The sequence below is a fragment of the Dermacentor albipictus genome, chromosome 1, assembly GCF_038994185.2.
Source record: "Dermacentor albipictus isolate Rhodes 1998 colony chromosome 1, USDA_Dalb.pri_finalv2, whole genome shotgun sequence".
In the NCBI taxonomy this organism is placed as follows: domain Eukaryota; kingdom Metazoa; phylum Arthropoda; class Arachnida; order Ixodida; family Ixodidae; genus Dermacentor; species Dermacentor albipictus.
Genome location: NC_091821.1, coordinates 335,347,694 through 335,365,174, shown reverse-complemented (window position 1 = coordinate 335,365,174; position 17,481 = coordinate 335,347,694). Strand labels below are relative to the sequence as shown.

At 47.4% G+C, this 17,481-nt stretch overlaps 2 protein-coding genes across 4 annotated transcripts in view; one reads left to right on the top strand and one right to left on the bottom strand.

Moving 5' to 3' along the window:
- Positions 1-17,481, top strand: part of LOC135915039 ((3R)-3-hydroxyacyl-CoA dehydrogenase-like) — a 153,661-nt gene that overhangs the window by 7,743 nt on the left and 128,437 nt on the right. The gene's annotated exons all lie outside the window — the stretch shown is intronic.
- LOC135915038 (solute carrier family 23 member 2-like) overlaps positions 14,705-17,481 on the bottom strand; it is a 67,161-nt gene continuing 64,384 nt past the window's right edge. For both annotated transcript variants that reach the window (XM_065448011.2, XM_065448012.2), the window contains exons 9-11: positions 17,006-17,279; positions 16,176-16,271; positions 14,705-15,541 (exon numbers count right to left, since the gene is read on the bottom strand). In XM_065448011.2, coding sequence (XP_065304083.1) covers positions 15,342-15,541; positions 16,176-16,271; positions 17,006-17,279 — 570 coding nt within the window. In that variant the 3' untranslated portion in view covers positions 14,705-15,341. The remainder of the gene's footprint in view (positions 15,542-16,175; positions 16,272-17,005; positions 17,280-17,481) is intronic.

Below are 17,481 nucleotides of genomic sequence, written 5' to 3'. Positions count from 1 at the left end.
AATGTTAACGAAGACAGGAAAATGATCACTGCCCATTCTATCTTTACTAGTCGTTGACGATGCGAGGATGTCCGTTGAGTGTAACGTCAAGTCAATGACACTGTAAGAGGCCGGTGGTCGAAAAAACGTTGGCTGTTTGTCATTTGCCACGCAGAGTCCCTCGGTGTTTAAAGCTCTAACAATTTGCTTTCCACGTGCATCAGTCGCCTTGTCGCCCCAGAGAGTATGGTGCGCGTTGAAGTCGCCACATATAATCCTAGGAGCTGGGCAGCGGCTGCAGAGGTCTCTGATAATTTCTCCCATCGAGACCTTCAGGCGAGAGCTCACATACACAGAGGCCACGCTGAGGCTTCGATTTCCCAGCCGCACTTGTACAGCAGTGACTTCCAAAGCACTGCTGCAGAGGTCTTGAACTGGAAGAACGTAATGTGGTATTTCACGTCTCACATATAGCATGGCGCTTCCGTTCGGAAATGTTGGAATACTTTGGTTTCCATGTGCGACGTAACCAGCAATTGTTCTGGAACCTGGAAGACCAGCCTCGGACAGGGCCAATATTGGCACAGGCATGTTGCGTAAGAAAAGCGACAGTTCAGGTAAATGGCACGCAAGACCCGCACAGTTCCATTGCATAATAAGTGGCACCTGTGGACGAGATGGTGAACATTGTGTCCTGACCGCATCCATATTGTTAGGTGCTTTAAGAAGAGGTAGAGCTGAGAATCACTGACTCGAGAGCGAGGACTACTTCGAGCATTTCCTTCATCGAGCTAGCCGGCATCTTCTCTATGTGTGATCGCAAGGCCTTGAAGAGAGCACGTAGCACCTGCTGACAGTTCTCCTGTGGTGTGTTTTCATCGCAACGCGATTGGGGTCGCTGCAGTACAGACACATAACTTCGCTGTTCCGGTTGTTCAGCAGTCTTCTCTTCTACGGGGCCTCTGTTCATTGATTTGACTGTTTTAGCCTGTCCGCTGCGCGATGGCACCACTGTGTCCTGGATTCCTGGAGAAGGCTTCAGGCTTGGAAAATCAGTTTCACTCTTTGAGCTCAATTTCATTGCGTCTGACTCTCTGTGTCTTTCTGTCGTTTTCTTCGTCGTATTTTTCTCATCGTTCCCTGTTGGCCCCAAGATAAACGTTTTCTTACGCTTTATTGCTGCTGCCCGCGTAGGACACTTGCTATAACTAGCTGGATGACCACCACTACAGTTTGCACATAGAACGTTCTCTCTGCACGCGCATGTTTTGAAATCGTGCGGTCCTCCACATCTCTTACACCGCTGCTCACCACGGCAGTACTTGGCCACATGTCCATAGCGCTGACACTTGAAGCACCGAGGTGGTGTCTCAACGTAGTCAATGGTCTCGTGTCTTGTGAAGCCCAAGTTGATCTTCTCTGGACGGTCTGTATTTGGAGCGAACGTAAGAACCACGGAGCTGGTTCGCCTGGACTCCCAATCGGTTTCGGAAATTTGGACGCGTCGCATGACTCTCCTTGCATGGTAAACTCCTTGTGGTTTAAGGTATAGCAACAGTTCCTCGTCAGTGTACCACTTCGGTACTCCTCTAATAATGCACGTGTTTTGCAGGTACGAATTGGGCACGCGTGCTGAGATTGCAGTCCCTGAGATCGACTTGCAGCTGAGAAGGAAATTCACATGCTCTTCTGTCTGTACATCTAGAAGCAGGGCTCCTTGAGCAGTAAATCGGCTCCTAACTGGCGATGCGCCAAGAATTTTTTCAATATCCGTAGACAGAACAATGGGATTTACTTTTTTCAGGTCGGCTCCTTCTGTAGCAGGCGTAACAATCACTGGGATTCCGATGGTCCTCTTCTTGCGGTGACGCACAAGCCTGAAGCCTTCATCGTCCAGATCTGTGATGTCAGCTATGTCACAAGCGTCAATAAGCGTAGACTCGTCGTCTGTTTCTGTAGCCTTGTATCGCTTACAGTCACGGTTGCTCTCAGGGTCAGTCGGTGGCCTCTGCCCCGGTGTCAGGTCAGGCGTAGTCATGACGGGGCGCTCGCCGCTACCAGATCGGGCTCTTCTGCAGGCTCCTATCGAAGCGACGGGAGGCGAAGGCCCCCCCGGCCTCCGGTAGGGAAGGTACCTTGGCGAGTCGTCCGACGTCTTCGACAAATCTATTTGACAAAACGTAGAAAAAATTCAAAAACACTAGGGAGCGAGACAGCAGTGCGACTGTGCCGAACCAAACCAAACGCGCGATAATAAAACTCAAACGTGAGAGAAGTTCACATGACAATGGAGGCTAGAAGTGATAAACAGTGGTCGAACAAGAAATAGTGGCTGCATTAAACGTTTCTACAAAGAAAATTCTCTTCGTGACGGCGGCAGCTGCCTTCACCAAAAGAAATGCACTTTCAAAGCGTTGGCTTCAGCGACATTCCTGGTTCGCCCCTTATTCATCACTGATAGAAAATTGTCTTTACGCGTCACACTTCTGTACTGTAGAACAGAAAAAAAAGTAAAGTAACAGAAGAATATAAACAGAAAAGAGAACTTTTTCTGTGCCTCAAAGTGGATAATTGTCTTGTTTAACGCATACAATTTCTGTAAAATAAAACTGAAAATAATAATAATATAACAGAAAACATTTAAACAGAATATAGAACTTTTCCTGTAATACAAAACCGGTAACTGTGTTTAAACACAATTTCTCTTCATGTAAAACAGGAAGAACTTGTTACATAACAGAACAAGGAAAAATAGAGAACAGAGCTTTACAGAAATGTTCTGGTAAGGCAGCTACCAGAAAATTTGTTTTTTACGGAACAATTTTTTACAGTGCAGGGAAGTCTATTTGGACATATTTTATTTATTCATTATGTAAGCGATATCACAAATATTAGTAAACATGCACAGTTAATAGTCCACGCGGATGATATTAGCCTTTTGGTTTCAATCATTTGACATCGTGCATCTTTTAGCTTTGGCGAACACGACTTTAAACCTATTAAAAGAGAGGAGTAATTTAAATTCGTTAGCGATTTAGACTCATAGAAGTAAGGCTGTACTGTTTATGCCCGTGCAAGAGCACGCAAAATGTAACACTGCTCTTTATCTCGGCACAGAAATGATAGCATTAGTTGATAATGTAAAAAAAAAATGTTAGGAGTGGTTTTTAACAAACATTTAATTTGGTATGCACACATAGAATGCATTAAGTCCAGCCTAGCCACAACATGTAGTATAATTATTACGATTACGACCACATGCTGCCTTCTAAAATAAAACTTATTACATAACAGTCTCTTCCTTTCACATGTTCATCATTTTAAACCTAGTGTGGGGTCCGGCATTGTAAACAAACATTTAAAATCTATAAACGCTACAAACGAAAGCCATCCGAAACATTATTAATGCTCCATTTGATGTACACATACTCGAAATATTTCGTGTTCATAATGTGTTGCCCATTGGACAGATTTATGAATATAACCTAGTCTTGAAAAGTAAAAGAAAAAAATATATTTTTAGTCTAACAATGTGGGTTTCAGAAATTTGTGCACCTAACTGAATCAACGGAAATGTCGTACGAATTCAGAAACCGAAACCAGTGGATGTTCGCTTTCTCAAGGACTAATTACGATTTGAAGCAATTGCAATAACGAGTACCTGGAATATTAATCTTGTCATATACTCCTCATACTGAGCTGAACACTACTGTATACAGAAAAGACACTGAAAGCCAACTTAACAAATAATAGTCAATTTTCAGAAAATTATAATATTTGCAATTCTGGTAACCAGGTTTCAAACCTCTATATTTCCTTTCGTTCCGTATTATTTATGTACCGCGAGATAATGTCAATATTCCAAAATAAGTACTTGTTTAAACATTAATCTGAACGCGTGTCTACATTTGTTTATTGATCGTGCATGAAGGGCCTTTAATATGTACGGGTAAATGTATTTCTTAAATATATAAGTTTGCATATGTAAAGATGTCGATATGCTTTGTACCTGTGTAATTCAGTTTTCTATTTCTTATTGCCAAAGCAAGGGGCGCGAATCCCGTCAAGCTGCTGTTGTGCGGCTTTCTGCTCCTTGCCCTCGCATTTTCTTTTTCTTTTCTTACACCGTGACATTTTTTTCTCTGTGAAGAAATTAGGGGAAATTGCGAAATAAAGTTGAAAGTCCCGCCGGGAAACTTTATCAAATAAACTCCGAAAGCAAAAAAAAAAAAAATACAACTCAATGTCACGAGCGAAAGGACGCAGTGCCGCCTACAAAATTTGAGCAATTTTATTTTCTCTATTGGTTTGTTATGCGGACTTCGAGCATGTCCTGTGGGGCTGCGCCTCTGCCGGTCCTCCTTTCACTCAAGAGGAAATGAAGAAGCTGATTAGGGCCCAGGATCAGACCTCTCAAACCCTGGCAGTCCAGAGGGCTCGCGACAGGGCCGTCAGGTTCCACCTGATGGTCCCCGAGTGGGCCTAGCCAGGTGGCGTGGCGTTTGCTTACGTCTCTAGTGGACAAAATAAAGTTATTTCACTCACTCACTCACTCTATTGGTTTGTAGCACTACTACACGTTGACACGAGTGAATACTGTGAGCTACTTTGTAAAACTATACGTGGCTCGAACCCGCCGTGGTTGCTCAGTGGCTATGGTGTTGGGCTGCTGAGCACGAGGTCGCGGGATCGAATTCCGGCCGCGGCGGCCGCATTTCGTTGAGGGCGAAATGCGAAAACATCCGTGTACTTAGATTTAGGAGCACGTTAAAGAACCCCAGGTGGTCAAAATTTCCGGAGTCCTCCACTACGGCGTGCCTCATAATCAGAAAGTGGGTTTGGCACGAAAAACCCCACAATCTAATCTATACGTGGGGCGTTGTCGTGGCGACATGGAGGTTGTTTTCAACCCAGCAGCCTTATTCCCGGCACGTTCTATATTGTGGGCATGTGCCATGTTTTATGGCTTATCATCGTCGTTATCGCGTAGTACGTTTCTTTGTGCCACTGAACGCCGGTTTCACGAGCGACAATTTATCAGCGATGCACATTACGTAATCCGCGTCCGGTACAATATTGCTTGTAATGGCTTCCGAAATGCATTCGCTGAAGCAGCTGCTCTCGGAGCCTGTGTGGGGCGCGAAATCTTGCCATAATTGCGTATGATGGCGTTTTTACATTTCGCCCTCATCGAAAAGCGGCCGCCGCGGCCGGGATTCGATCCCGCGACCTCATGGTTAGCATCGCAACACCATAGCCGCTCAGTCACCGCGGCGGGTTGTAATGTGTTCTAGTGAGGCCGCGGGTCCAATACTTTCAAATAGACTCCAAAAGCAAAAAATTTTACAACTGAATGTCACGAGGGAAAGGACGCAGTGCCGCCTCCAAAATTTGAGCAATTTTATTTTCTCTATTGGTTTGTAGCACTACTAACCCGCAACGGCCGCTTTCCGATGGGTTAGTGAACGCCAATGCAACTCCACATGGTCAAACTTCATCACCTAGTAGGCTACCGAAAATTCGAATCAATCAATCAATCAATCAATCAATCAATCAATCAATCAATCAATCAATCAATCAATCAATCAATCAATCAATCAATCAATCAATCAATCAATCAATCAATCAATCAATCAATCAATCAATCAATCAATAAGTCAGTCAGTCAATCAACCAATCAATCAATCAGTTTACTTGCCTACCTAATTAGTTAATCACTTGGTCAGTCTGCCCGAGAATGTTCACATACATCAGCTAGCTATCTTGGATGAATGTATTTGATTAGACTGACCATGACCAACAACGCTGCCTGCGCTACAACCAGGAAAAAAACAAAAACGAAACTAGATTTTAAAACGGCGGGCAGAGTATAAACCTGAGAAACTGTACCCAAATGTCTCTGTGATATCATAACTGTGATTAGGACAACTTGAAACATGATGAAAGGCTTGAACCTTTTAGGACCTATTTGTTCCCAAAAAATAATCGTAATTCGTCTTGCATACCTTTATTTTATTTAACGCTGCGTGTCCAATACTTTCGCCTCACGAACGACGTGCGTGTTATTAGCGTGACGCATCATTCTTGACAAAAAAAACAACAACAAAAAAAACAAACGTGAATGGAGAGTTTTCAAGAAAAAAAACGCAAACGAGACAGATGAATATTTTTGTTTGGGGACAAGATGCCTCAAAGGGTGTAAACCATTTTTAGATTGTGGTTCTCGTGCACCTCGTCAACGGAAAGTTGCATACGTTGGTTTTGGGAAAGATGATTACCATATCCTCATTCCTGTCTTTTGATATTTCAAGCACGCTTCATCTTAAAAATTAAACAATGTCGTTTTACGTGCCAAAACGAAGATTTGATTATGAGGCACGCCGTAATGGGGGACCCCAGAATGATTTGGGCCACCAGGGGTTCCTTAACGTAACCGTAAATCTAAGTACACGGGTGCTTTTGCATTTAGCCTGAATCAAAATGCGGCCACCATGGCCGGGATTCGATCCCATGACCCCGTGCTTAGCAGCCCAACACCATAGCCATTATAAGCAACTATGGCGGGTCACACTCTATCTTCGGCTTTCCTGTCACCATACGTATACAGATCCCGAGAAACCTGCACATTTTAACTGTAAAATTACGGTTAACCAGAAGAAAAAGCAGACTAGTTGCATGGCGGGAAGTGAAATACTGTCGCTTAAGAAAATGCTGATGTTTTTTACTTGAATTTACCGTAGTGATAAGGATATCTACAATACAAGAAAGGATTACTCTAAGTAGCGTTTTGGAATTTTACGCAGATCTGATTTTGTCAACCGTTTCCTTTTTTTTTTCGTTCAGTAATATTGATCATGGGACCCACTCAGCTGTGAATTACAAGTTATCGGGTGATGCGATTTTTCCCCAGTAGCACGTTTTAATGGGAAGGAAAGCACACGGTATGAAGCACGTAAAGCTAGCGATAACACGTCATCGACTAAAGAAGCTTAACAGGAGGAAGCTTTCTTAGATCTCTGGCACAGCGCTGTCATGGCTGTCATGACTGTCATCGCGGGAATATAAATGCAGAAAAGAAGGGGGCGCACGTGGCTGGGCTTGACTTCATTCCTGTAAGCCGGAAGGTGCCGCACTTGTACAGTATAGCTGTCGGCAAGCCGGGACATGGCTACCGAACAGGACGCCGAAGCTTCGTCTCAGTCTGCGGAGGAGCCCTGTTCGCCGCTGCAGGACTCCCGTGGACAAGTGCCGTGTGAAGAGCTGACCGCAGCGGCGACTTGGGAAATCGAGAAGAGCCTGAGGAAAGCGAAGCAGCAGCTGGCCCTTGTCACGGTGAATCAGGTGCTCACCTTTGACGAAATGCACAGGAGGACCTCCGACCTGATGAGGCTTGTCGAAGAGGCGGCGCGAGGCGAGAACGTCGACCGTTGAGCGGACTTGCGGAAGAACGCGGCTGAGGAAGTGCCATGGTGAACGGACTCGCGTGAGTGTGAAAACGGGCAAGAGCCGCCAACTTACACGGAAGAAAATTTGCAGAAGACATTCCGCAAGTTTAGTGTGTGCGCGAAATATTCTTGAAACCATGGAATGACGTATACTATACGTACTGTGTAGTTGTCACCAACGTTATGCGATGCCAACGATACTGCTCCTCGGAGCCGTCAACACCTGTGAGGCGGTCAGCCGAATAAAGAGACGCATGGGAACGCCGCCGACTTGCGGCGCTCGTTTAAGAGATGGCCTCGATGGAAAACGTCGACTGCTGCGGAGTATTTTCCCATGCACGCCTACATGATCCAGGACAATGGGTTCGAGGGATGCGACAGCTGTGCACCAATGCCTGTGTGTGTGTGTGTCAAGGGGTGTTGCGCCGCGAATTTCGCGAACGCAACGTAGCCGGCAACATCTTGTCAGCAAGTATTTTTCAAGCCCATGGCATTACGTGCCAATGTGACACGAGCTATAGGAGTGGCTCTTCGAGCGAGAACTATCGCAAAGTTGAGCGATGAAATGACCTATGTAAAGTTTTCCATGGCATAACGTGTAACCTTTTCTGCACCGTCATCATCTTTGTCGCTCTTTCAAACAGTTGTGCTGGTACGTCACTGTGGTATTCCGTGAAGGAGATACTTTTGACCTTGTGCTAACAATCATCCGAATAAAGTAGCAAAAGCGAATCTTCATCCCAGAAGGTATGTAATGGACGAAATTTATTTCACTCGTAAACTACAAGAGAAATGACACAGACTGGAAGACTAGGTTTCTCTGACGCCGCGTCGCTGCACAAGAGGTGCCGTAAATACTCCTGCAACTTTGTTTTACCCGTCGATCAGTCGAATCCTAAACGTGGCTTTGCGTCCTTGCGAGAATTGGTCTCGCAATGCGCTGCCGTTCCCTCTTCGGAGATAATGCGAGTCGCGTAAACTGACTGTTCAAGTTCGAGCTGGACGTGAACCCATTTCTCCCGTTGTTTTAGTGTTCAGACGTCGTCGCTGCCTCGCTGCCGTTGCCGCGCTGCCTCGCTGCCGTTGCCTCGCTGCCGTTCCCTCGCTACTAACATTAAAGAAAGACGTGGGCACTGTCAGGGCCTATAACAAATCGACTTCGCGAGTTACCACTTTGTGATAACGGGTGATTGCTATCACCATGCGGCGGCCACAGAAAATTCGTGCCGCCCTGGCAGGTTCGTGCACCTAACGGAAGCGCCGAACTGGCTCAGTATCGCTGGCTGGTATAGCCGCGAACGCTGTCAGTGACTTGCGTGCTTCCTCTCGGTTCTTCAGTTTTGACTTGGCAGGCAATTCAACCAGACTGCAGTCAAGCGCGTTCAGCGCGAATTGCATTCGCAACCGACTATCCGTCAATGTGAATGCTTTAGAGGGGCTTAAAAGCGCGTTATGTATAGCTATGACGCCCTTCTGGCACCTTGCGTTTTCAACAGGCCTCCTGCTTGCGTCTTTATCGGAGCCACCAGGAAATGGACGATGTTACTGCACGACTGTATACGGCCACCTGTTTCACTTGGGCTGTTTAGCTACCCTCTTACGTGCTTGCGTTCGGGACTTATTTCTGCTGTTTAGCTCTCTCGGGCATAGTTTCCTACAATAAATACTAGAGGGAACTCTGGCGCTGCCATCGTTCAGCCATCATAGGAATAATTCATGCTTAGTGCATGGATTAGTCTACTCTTCGTGCTTCTCGCTTCAGAAGTTCTTGTGGCTTCGTTTATTACGGTTTGGCTTCATTAGCCTAAATTTCAAAGCAATCGGTTCTTTTTTTAAACGCAGACGGCAATAAGACTCTGCGAAAACGCCTATAATGACAGCAGTTCCGCTTTTCCTGACGTCCGTGGCGTAGAAAATGAATAAAAAATGCGCCCCTGTTGTAATGGTTTAGCTATCGGGCTTGTGTGCTGTAGGTACTGCGTTCGAGTTCTACCGGCGGACTGCTTTAGTAACATCCATTTCATTATTTCTAACGCAGTACTTTCTTGAATGATTACAGGTCCTCAATCATTCGGAGACAACATACGGGGCAGAAATTTGGCGATATTGCTATGGTGTTGGACTGCTAAGCACGCGGTCGCGGGATCGAATCTCGGCCACTGCGGCCGCATTTCGACGGGAGCGAAATGCGAAAACGCCCGTGTATTCACGGGCGTTTTCGCATATCTAAGTATACTTAGATTTAGGTGCACGTTAAAGAACCCCAGGTGGTCAAAATTTTCGGAGACCCCCGCTACGGCGCGCCTCATAATCAAATCGTAATTTAAAAACTTGGAGATTAACAAAGAAGCTTGAAAACAAGTTAAGGACCACGCAAAAAGCGATTGAACGAAGAATGTTAGGTGGGTGTAACGTTAAGAGACAGGAAGAGAGCGCTGCGCATCAGAGTGCAAACGGGGATAGCCGATATTCGAATCGGCATTACGACAAAAAAATGGAGCTGGGCGGGCCATGTAATGCGTAGGTTAGATAACCGGTGGACCATTAGGGTAACAGAATCAGTGATAAGCGAAAGGAAATGCAGTCGAGGACGGCAAAAAATTAGGGGGGGGGGGTGCTGAAAGTAGGAAATCTGCAGGCGCAAGTTGGAATCGGCTAGCGCAAGGGATAATTGGATCGCAGATTGAAGATTGTAGGGACAGGCCTTTGTCCGGCAGTGGACATAAAAAGAGGCTGATGATGATGACAATGACTTTCTTGAAAATGGTCAGTTTTTCAAAATCGGGAAGCCAGAAGTACGAAGTTCAGGCAAATCCATATGCTAGCAAACCCTCGTTCCCATGCTGCACTCTGCTTGCAGCTGCCGTAGACACTAGCGCCACAGGTCCATCTAGTGATTGCATGACACTCTGTGGTCTGCGGAGACGATGGAAATAGCATGCGTATACGCACCGAGTGCATATTGTCACGGGACAGTTAATCAGCATTACCGACAAAGATGCGACCAAAGAAAGGCAATGAAGCAGCGCTTAGAATCGAGCGCGAGTTCCCCACGCTGTCTCTCGTGACGTTCTTGTACATGATCGTTGCGAGTATATTCCGCCGCTCCTTGGTTACATTTCTGGTGGATGTGGGGGCAACTCCGCAGTGGTCTCTCCGTACGACCATGCCAACATATCCACCAGCAGCTCCGCCTGTTCCTTCTCAGACGACCGTCACACCGTCGTTCGTCTTGGCGTAGCCCGATGACCCTGCGACGTCTTGCGGAACTGCTAGTGTTTGACGTGGACCACTGGCTGAACGGATACGAACAACTCGGCGCATACAACCACTGGGCCATTGACGTTGAAGCAGGCACTGCGTCGTCATCTTTATTAGGTCGCGTTTTTGTCGGCGTTGCTGGCGAACTATCCAGTGACAATGGTATCCATTGGTCAATATACTACTCGTTGCCGCACGCATAATTGCACGCTGTAGGGATCGCACACAGGACACGCAAAGCCACTACTCGCGGGCGAACGCCGCTGTGGTACAGAACACCCCTCCGCTCATTGACCCTTTCGGTAGCACTTGCCATCCTGCTTCTTCCCTTACTTCCCTCTCTGTACGTTGTATACGTGTTTTCAAACCGCATAATAATAACAATGTAACTTGCATGTCTACTGCACCTTGCCACCTGTTGCATGTCTTTATTCCAACCAATGCAACGTTTTACCACTGCGTGATATCCCCTAAAGCGGTGGCGCGGCTACATGTTGTACACGCCGGGCAGCTGATCGAGTGGGCGCACACATACCTTGCCGACTCATCTCGCTGCGTGCCGGATCACACGTTGCACAAAGATGAAACGTCCCGATTCGGAAGCTGGTCCTCACTGTACACTCACTGAAACGACACTGCAATGATGCACGTCTGTGAATTGCATTTGCAGCGAGCGTTTAGCTCTGCCAGCTTATCGGGAGAAAATTTTCTGTCAACTCCAGGCCTTGCTGGTTTGATTGCGACAGTGCGCTCTTTTAAAAAAATTAAATTAAATTATGGGGTTTTACGTGCCAAAACCACTTTCTGATTATGAGGCACGCCATAGTGGGGAACTCCGGAAATTTCGACCACCTGGGGTTCTTTAACGTGCACCTAAATCTAAGTACACGGGTGTTTTCCCATTTCGTCCCCATCGAAATGCGGCCGCCGTAGCCAGGATTCGATCCCATACAATTCGAGCAGTCGACGCCGCCATATATCGCGGGTTACATGAGAAGAAAAAGGGTCAACCAAGGGGCCCGATTTTTATTAATCATATAAGCCAGCAAACAAAGATGCCGAGAACAACACAAGGGAAATTACTTGTGCTTACTAATTGAAATAAAGAAATTATAAATTAATGGAATTCAGAGTGGATGAAAAAACTACTTGCCACAGGTGCGAAACGATCCCACGTCTTCGCATTACGCGTGCGATGCTCTACCAATTGAGCTATACCGCGGCGCCGTCTTCCCATCCACTTTCTGTGGTATTTATGTGTTACTACTAGAACTAACCGTGGGAGTGTTGGCCGCGGTAGCTCAATTGGTAGAGCATCGCACGCGTAATGCGAAGACGGGGGATTGTTCCCCGCGTGCGGCAAGTTGTTTGCATCTACTTTGAATTCCATTAATTTATAATTTATTTCAAGTTGTAACTAGTATAAGTAATTTACCCTGTGTTGTCCTTGGTGTCTGTTTGTTGGCTTCTTAAGACATGATTCATAAAAAACGGGCCCCTCGGTTAACTCTCTTTCTTCTCGTTCATTACATTAAGAGGGTCTCGAATCCGGCAACATTGATGCCTTCAGGTACCACGTGTGGGTTTATTGGCCAGTTGCCCTTTACCCTAAAAGATCACGTACTCGTGACGCCTGTGGCACAAAGGATCTTCTACATCCGTCGCCAAGGTTTCTGAGTGGTGCGCTGGCTAACACACCCAGGGTTAGTTCTAGTAGTAAAACATAAATACTCCAGAAAGTGGATGGGAAGACGGCGCCGGCGGTATAGCTCAACTGGTAGAGCAGGCATCGCACGCGTAACGTGGGATCGTTCCCCACCTGCGGCAAGTTTTTTCATCCTCTTTGAATTTCATCAATCTATAATTTCTTTATTTCAATCAGTAATTACAAGCAATATTCCTTGTGTTGTCTTGATGTCTTTGTTTGTTGGCTTCTTATGATATGGGGTCTATAGGTCATATAAAGGTACATCATCGAAGCATTTCAATTTACTGACCACATGTATCCGCGCGACTGGCTGCAACGCTTTTTTAAAAGTTCATAGGGCGATAAAGCGACTTGTACAGGTGGATGCAGATGTTCAAGTTTGACAGCAAGTTTGCTTGCGCTCTTTACGATACTACCTAAATACTACATTACGCGATATCTCAAGCAGCTCTTGCTCAATGTGAGGTGGCCGCCAAGCCTTACAGAGAGCGTTGTTACGAGAAACGCGCTTGCTTGTAGCGGTATACATTGTGTCGTCTATAGTGCACAGCGATCGAGTGGCCCTTATCTAATCTGACATTGGAGTGGAAGTGACGAGACCCGCTCTGACGCTCGAGCCTGTGAGCGCGGGCAGCTCTTAATCACAGATTCTCCCTTGTCTGATGCCATACTGTTTCGTTAAAATCCTAACGATCAGTCTAATCATTAGACTGATCGTTAGGTTACTGATAAACGACTGATAAACGATGTCTACCTTGCCGATTGCGCTGCGGCGTATACGGTATACGCCGCAGCGCAATCGGCAAGGTAGACATCGTTTATTGGCGGGGAACGGCATTGCACCAAAACTGATAACGATCTTAACGAAGAGTCCGTACGACCTGCCAATGATGGTGTTCAATCTACACCAGTGCCCATGTCTGTAAGGGTTGCAGCTAACACGCCTCGCTCGCTGGCGTGCGAGCTTAAGTTGGCGCAGCGGAACCCCGCCAAATGCACCGACAAAGTTTGTCTCGATAGCGCAGATCCACGTCTAAAGCTCTCACTTCCGCCGCGGATGACACGAATAAAAGGAGAACATTCTTAAACTTTCCATCATGCATGCTTTTTTATTTGATATTGTGCCACTGAGCTTATGAGCAAGAATATAAGGTTCTCTGCTGTGCCTGTTTTCTTGGTGGTGCTTCGTCCGCGCTAAACATGTTAGTACATATGAAGAGCCAGGCTAGATTTTGCTCCATATGTGCGCGAAGCTGCTTTCGAGATTCGAAGGGTTAGTGGCAGTGATAACGCGTGCGCGTGCACTTGAGCCCGCTGCATATACAGATGTTAAACCGGGAGAACCAAAAGAAGGTTGCTCATCACACTGCATACAGGCATGTAACGAACACAGTCTCAGAAAAAGTAAAGTATGACGTCCACAGCCGATGCCCATCATTATATTAATGCGAAACATTATCTGCACAATGCTTGGCAATATGGGGTAGGTAGGTTCCTCTCTCGACTCTCTTTAAGAACAATAATGTGTGACTGATGTTGGAAACGAACCGCTGTCGTCGAGCATAGCAGCCGGGTGCTCCTATGATCGGGTGTTGCTGCTATGGGTGCTGCTATGCATAAGGTATTTCGGAGGTGACAAACACGGAAATACCTTATGAAGAAATTATGCTCCTTGGCCTACGCAGCTTGAGGAAAACGCGTACGCAGCTTAGACATGCTGATGGTGATTAGGCATGCAGACTGTACTCTCCAGTACGGGAAAATTTCATAGAAAGTGTTGTGTACTAGATTAGGCCACGATGGCACGCACGCTTCTCTCGTTCCAAAGCCAGCCAGCTCCTTGGATCACTCGGCACGTGCGACCCGTGTAAATTTGTGGTCGTCTTTGTGACAGCTCGTGCTTTGAGGCGCCGTGTTAGACCGCGCTATCGTCGGGACCAGCCCACTTCGTCCAATACTGTTCTCGTCGCAGCTTACACTACATAAAAACTGAGCGACGGTGTAGACTTCATGCTCGCCCAAGTTAACCAAATTTTAGATTTTCTTCGCCAAAGTACAAAGGCCATCGTCGTCTTAACATACACCACGTAAACAGTCGCTCATCACGCCACAATCCGTGTTCTCGCTTACGCTCGTCCACTACTTATGTAGAGTCCGGCAATCGCCGTTTCATAGGCTCGCGTCGAACGGCTGGCGTAGAAATAATTCCATAGCCGTCATACGATTGTCTACAACGTCGTCATGCTGACTGCTGATCCCCAAACGATGCTGAATAGCTAGGCTCCTGTCAAATGCTTCGCATGACACAATCTTCCACAGTGCGAGGGAACTGCAATTTTTTTTTAATATACAGCATATACAGTGGCTTCAATTCAATTATATTATACACAACATCACAATACTGTGTAGCAGCACTCCGTAACAAGCGGCTTTCACAAAGCCGCTCATATTTATTTTTTTAAATGTTCCTAATCCAGCAAATAACGCTGTCTCTAACGTCACAAAATGATTCACACCTACGCACAACATATTCACAGACACATACACTCAAACACGCCCTGCACAAACAGGCGTATATCCCACACGTAATTTGTCCCTTGAGCGGACCCACACATTTTCTACATTCACACGAGCTTTGCGTCGCACATGAAAGGAGGTCCGTATAAAGAATGAATGTCCGAGGTCTACTCGTATTCTACACCGTTCGCGGTAGCGTTCCAGGAGCGAGATCAGGTGATGCGTCTCGACGGGGACGACCAGGTCCACGGCCCCGACACCTCGTTGTCTTCACGGTATATCACATAACGGCACGTCGATCTCCGTAGAGCGAGCGTGAGAATGCTGCGGAGGCGCAGGTGCTTGCGCCCGTCACGTGGTTTCTCGGTCTCGATCGACTGCGCCGTCACCAACTCGCAGGTGAGTCACTGTAAACAGTGCTCGGTCGCGGGCTACCGGCCGAACCCCCGGAAGTTGGGGCTGAACGGCAGGTACCGAGCGAAGGGGATCCTGTTGGCGATGAAGCTGGAACCCGGAGGATCGTAGCACTCCTTGACGGTGAGGGACTCTCCCGGCCTGCTGTCGTCGCCGGCGTCCTCGCCGCCGCACTCGTGCTCGCGCCAGCCGTGGAGACCGCGTTCCTCCGCCGTGCCTGCAGAAGGAAGTGTACGGTGAGCGAGCTTGCAAGAACTCGTGGCGTGCCTCGAGTCCAGACGCGGCTCATTCGGGTAACACTGTCGCGTCGACCTTCGCATGCACGTGGCAGGTATTCTCGTTCGTTTCAGGCTCTTGACCCTGTGCAAATAATGTAGTTATTCCTGCATGCTTTTAGAAGGAGTTCAGAAATAGCGCAGAGGTGAACTATAGTGAAAAAGTTATTCGGCGAAGTCCTTACACAGGCATTTCCAGGATACCATAAGTAGCTTGCATTGTTGTCTCGTTCGTTTCCAGACTGACGAGAGTGGGAGGGACCTGTGGCACAGTGACTACATATGGCGTTCTGATGCTGAGTGCAAGGTTGCGGGTTTGTTTACCGGCCACGGTGACCACATTCGGACGCTTAAATTCAGATGCCCGTTAAAAAATTCCAGGGGCCGAAATTTATTCGTCCCCCCCCCCCCCACTCCCCTTCCGGGACCCCTCACCGGGACCGCTCATATATGTGTTACTTTGGAACATTAAACCGTTAAGCCTAGTAATCTTAGTCTACTCTGCAAGAAGAATAGCGGTAGTTTCATAAATGCCGGTCTATATAGTTTCTATGGTGTCGCTTCTGTAGAACTCACCAGGCACCGTGTTGTCCAGGAAGATGCCCACGAAGCCGCCGACAAACATGCTTGTGCTGAGGAGTACGCGGATCACCTGGTCCACTTCTTCGCTTCCTGTAATAAAGTCCGACGGCGCGCTCAGCCTTCTTACGAGCGACTGCGGTGCCAGCAAACAGGCGACACCAACCCCAGCTTTGTTTCGGGTGCACCCAAAACGGCGTGCATGCAGCATTTCCGTAAACACGCACGACATTTGCCGCAGAGAGTCACGTCGTATCAAAAGACAAAAAAAAAAAAAAACACGGCAGGAGAATCGAGTGCAGTATCTGCACGTGTGTTTAGACTCTCCAAAGCGTAGTATACGTGATTGTATTTGACCATTCGTCCTTCAGTGCTCTCAGGTAGACCACGCGGTTTGAAACGTTGCTCATCCCGAGAGTTGCTTGCGGACTTCGATATGTACGGCAAATGCATACATCTGCGACATTACGTTATAGCACGGTGATTTCGCAACTAATTAAGGCCACTCCGCCGTCTACTTTAGCCCCCTGGTTCGCTAAAATGGTAAAGAGAATGCACCGGAAAAGGTCTTGCGTTACAACCCCGGACTATAGTCTGCCTTTCGGTGACATCGGCATGCGTCCCTTGATATAGTATTCGGGTGTATATTGCAAAGTGCAGGTGGGTGACAATATTTCCTTATGTGAAACTTCCTGCACTTCGTAATTTTCCGTGCAATCGACTGCAAATAAGTTTAAGGCTGTGCTGAAAAGGTCAGTTATAGATTTCAAAATCAGCTTCTAGAGATTTCGGCGGTCGCCGGCCGCGCGCTGCTTGTTCGCACATACCCGTGGCAATAGATGTCGGGTGTCGGCGCACCCAGTCCGGCACGCACAGGCCGAGGAACAGAGACGAGCCCAGCACGAACAGGTTTCGCGACGAGTTGAGGTCCACGAACTGCAGGCTGCTCAGACCCACGGCCGAGACGACGCTGAACATGACGATGAAGATGCCGCCCATGATGGGCTCCGGTATGGCGGCGAACAGGGCGCCCACCTTGCCGACCATGCCCAGCACGAGCATGATGCCCGCTCCGTACTGGATCACCCGCCGACTAGCCACCTGCGTTAATTCGACCGCCCCAGGTTACGCGCCGGCATCGCCTTGCGACATGCTTGCGCTCCTTGCAGGGTCAATAAGAGAATTGTGGTGCTTATATTTCGCTAATACCTATCTCTTATTTGCTCTCTTCGTGAACCATCAGCTCACTCAGAGCGGCTGTAGCGCGTGCTGCAGCAAGCCATTCTATACTTCTCATTAAATT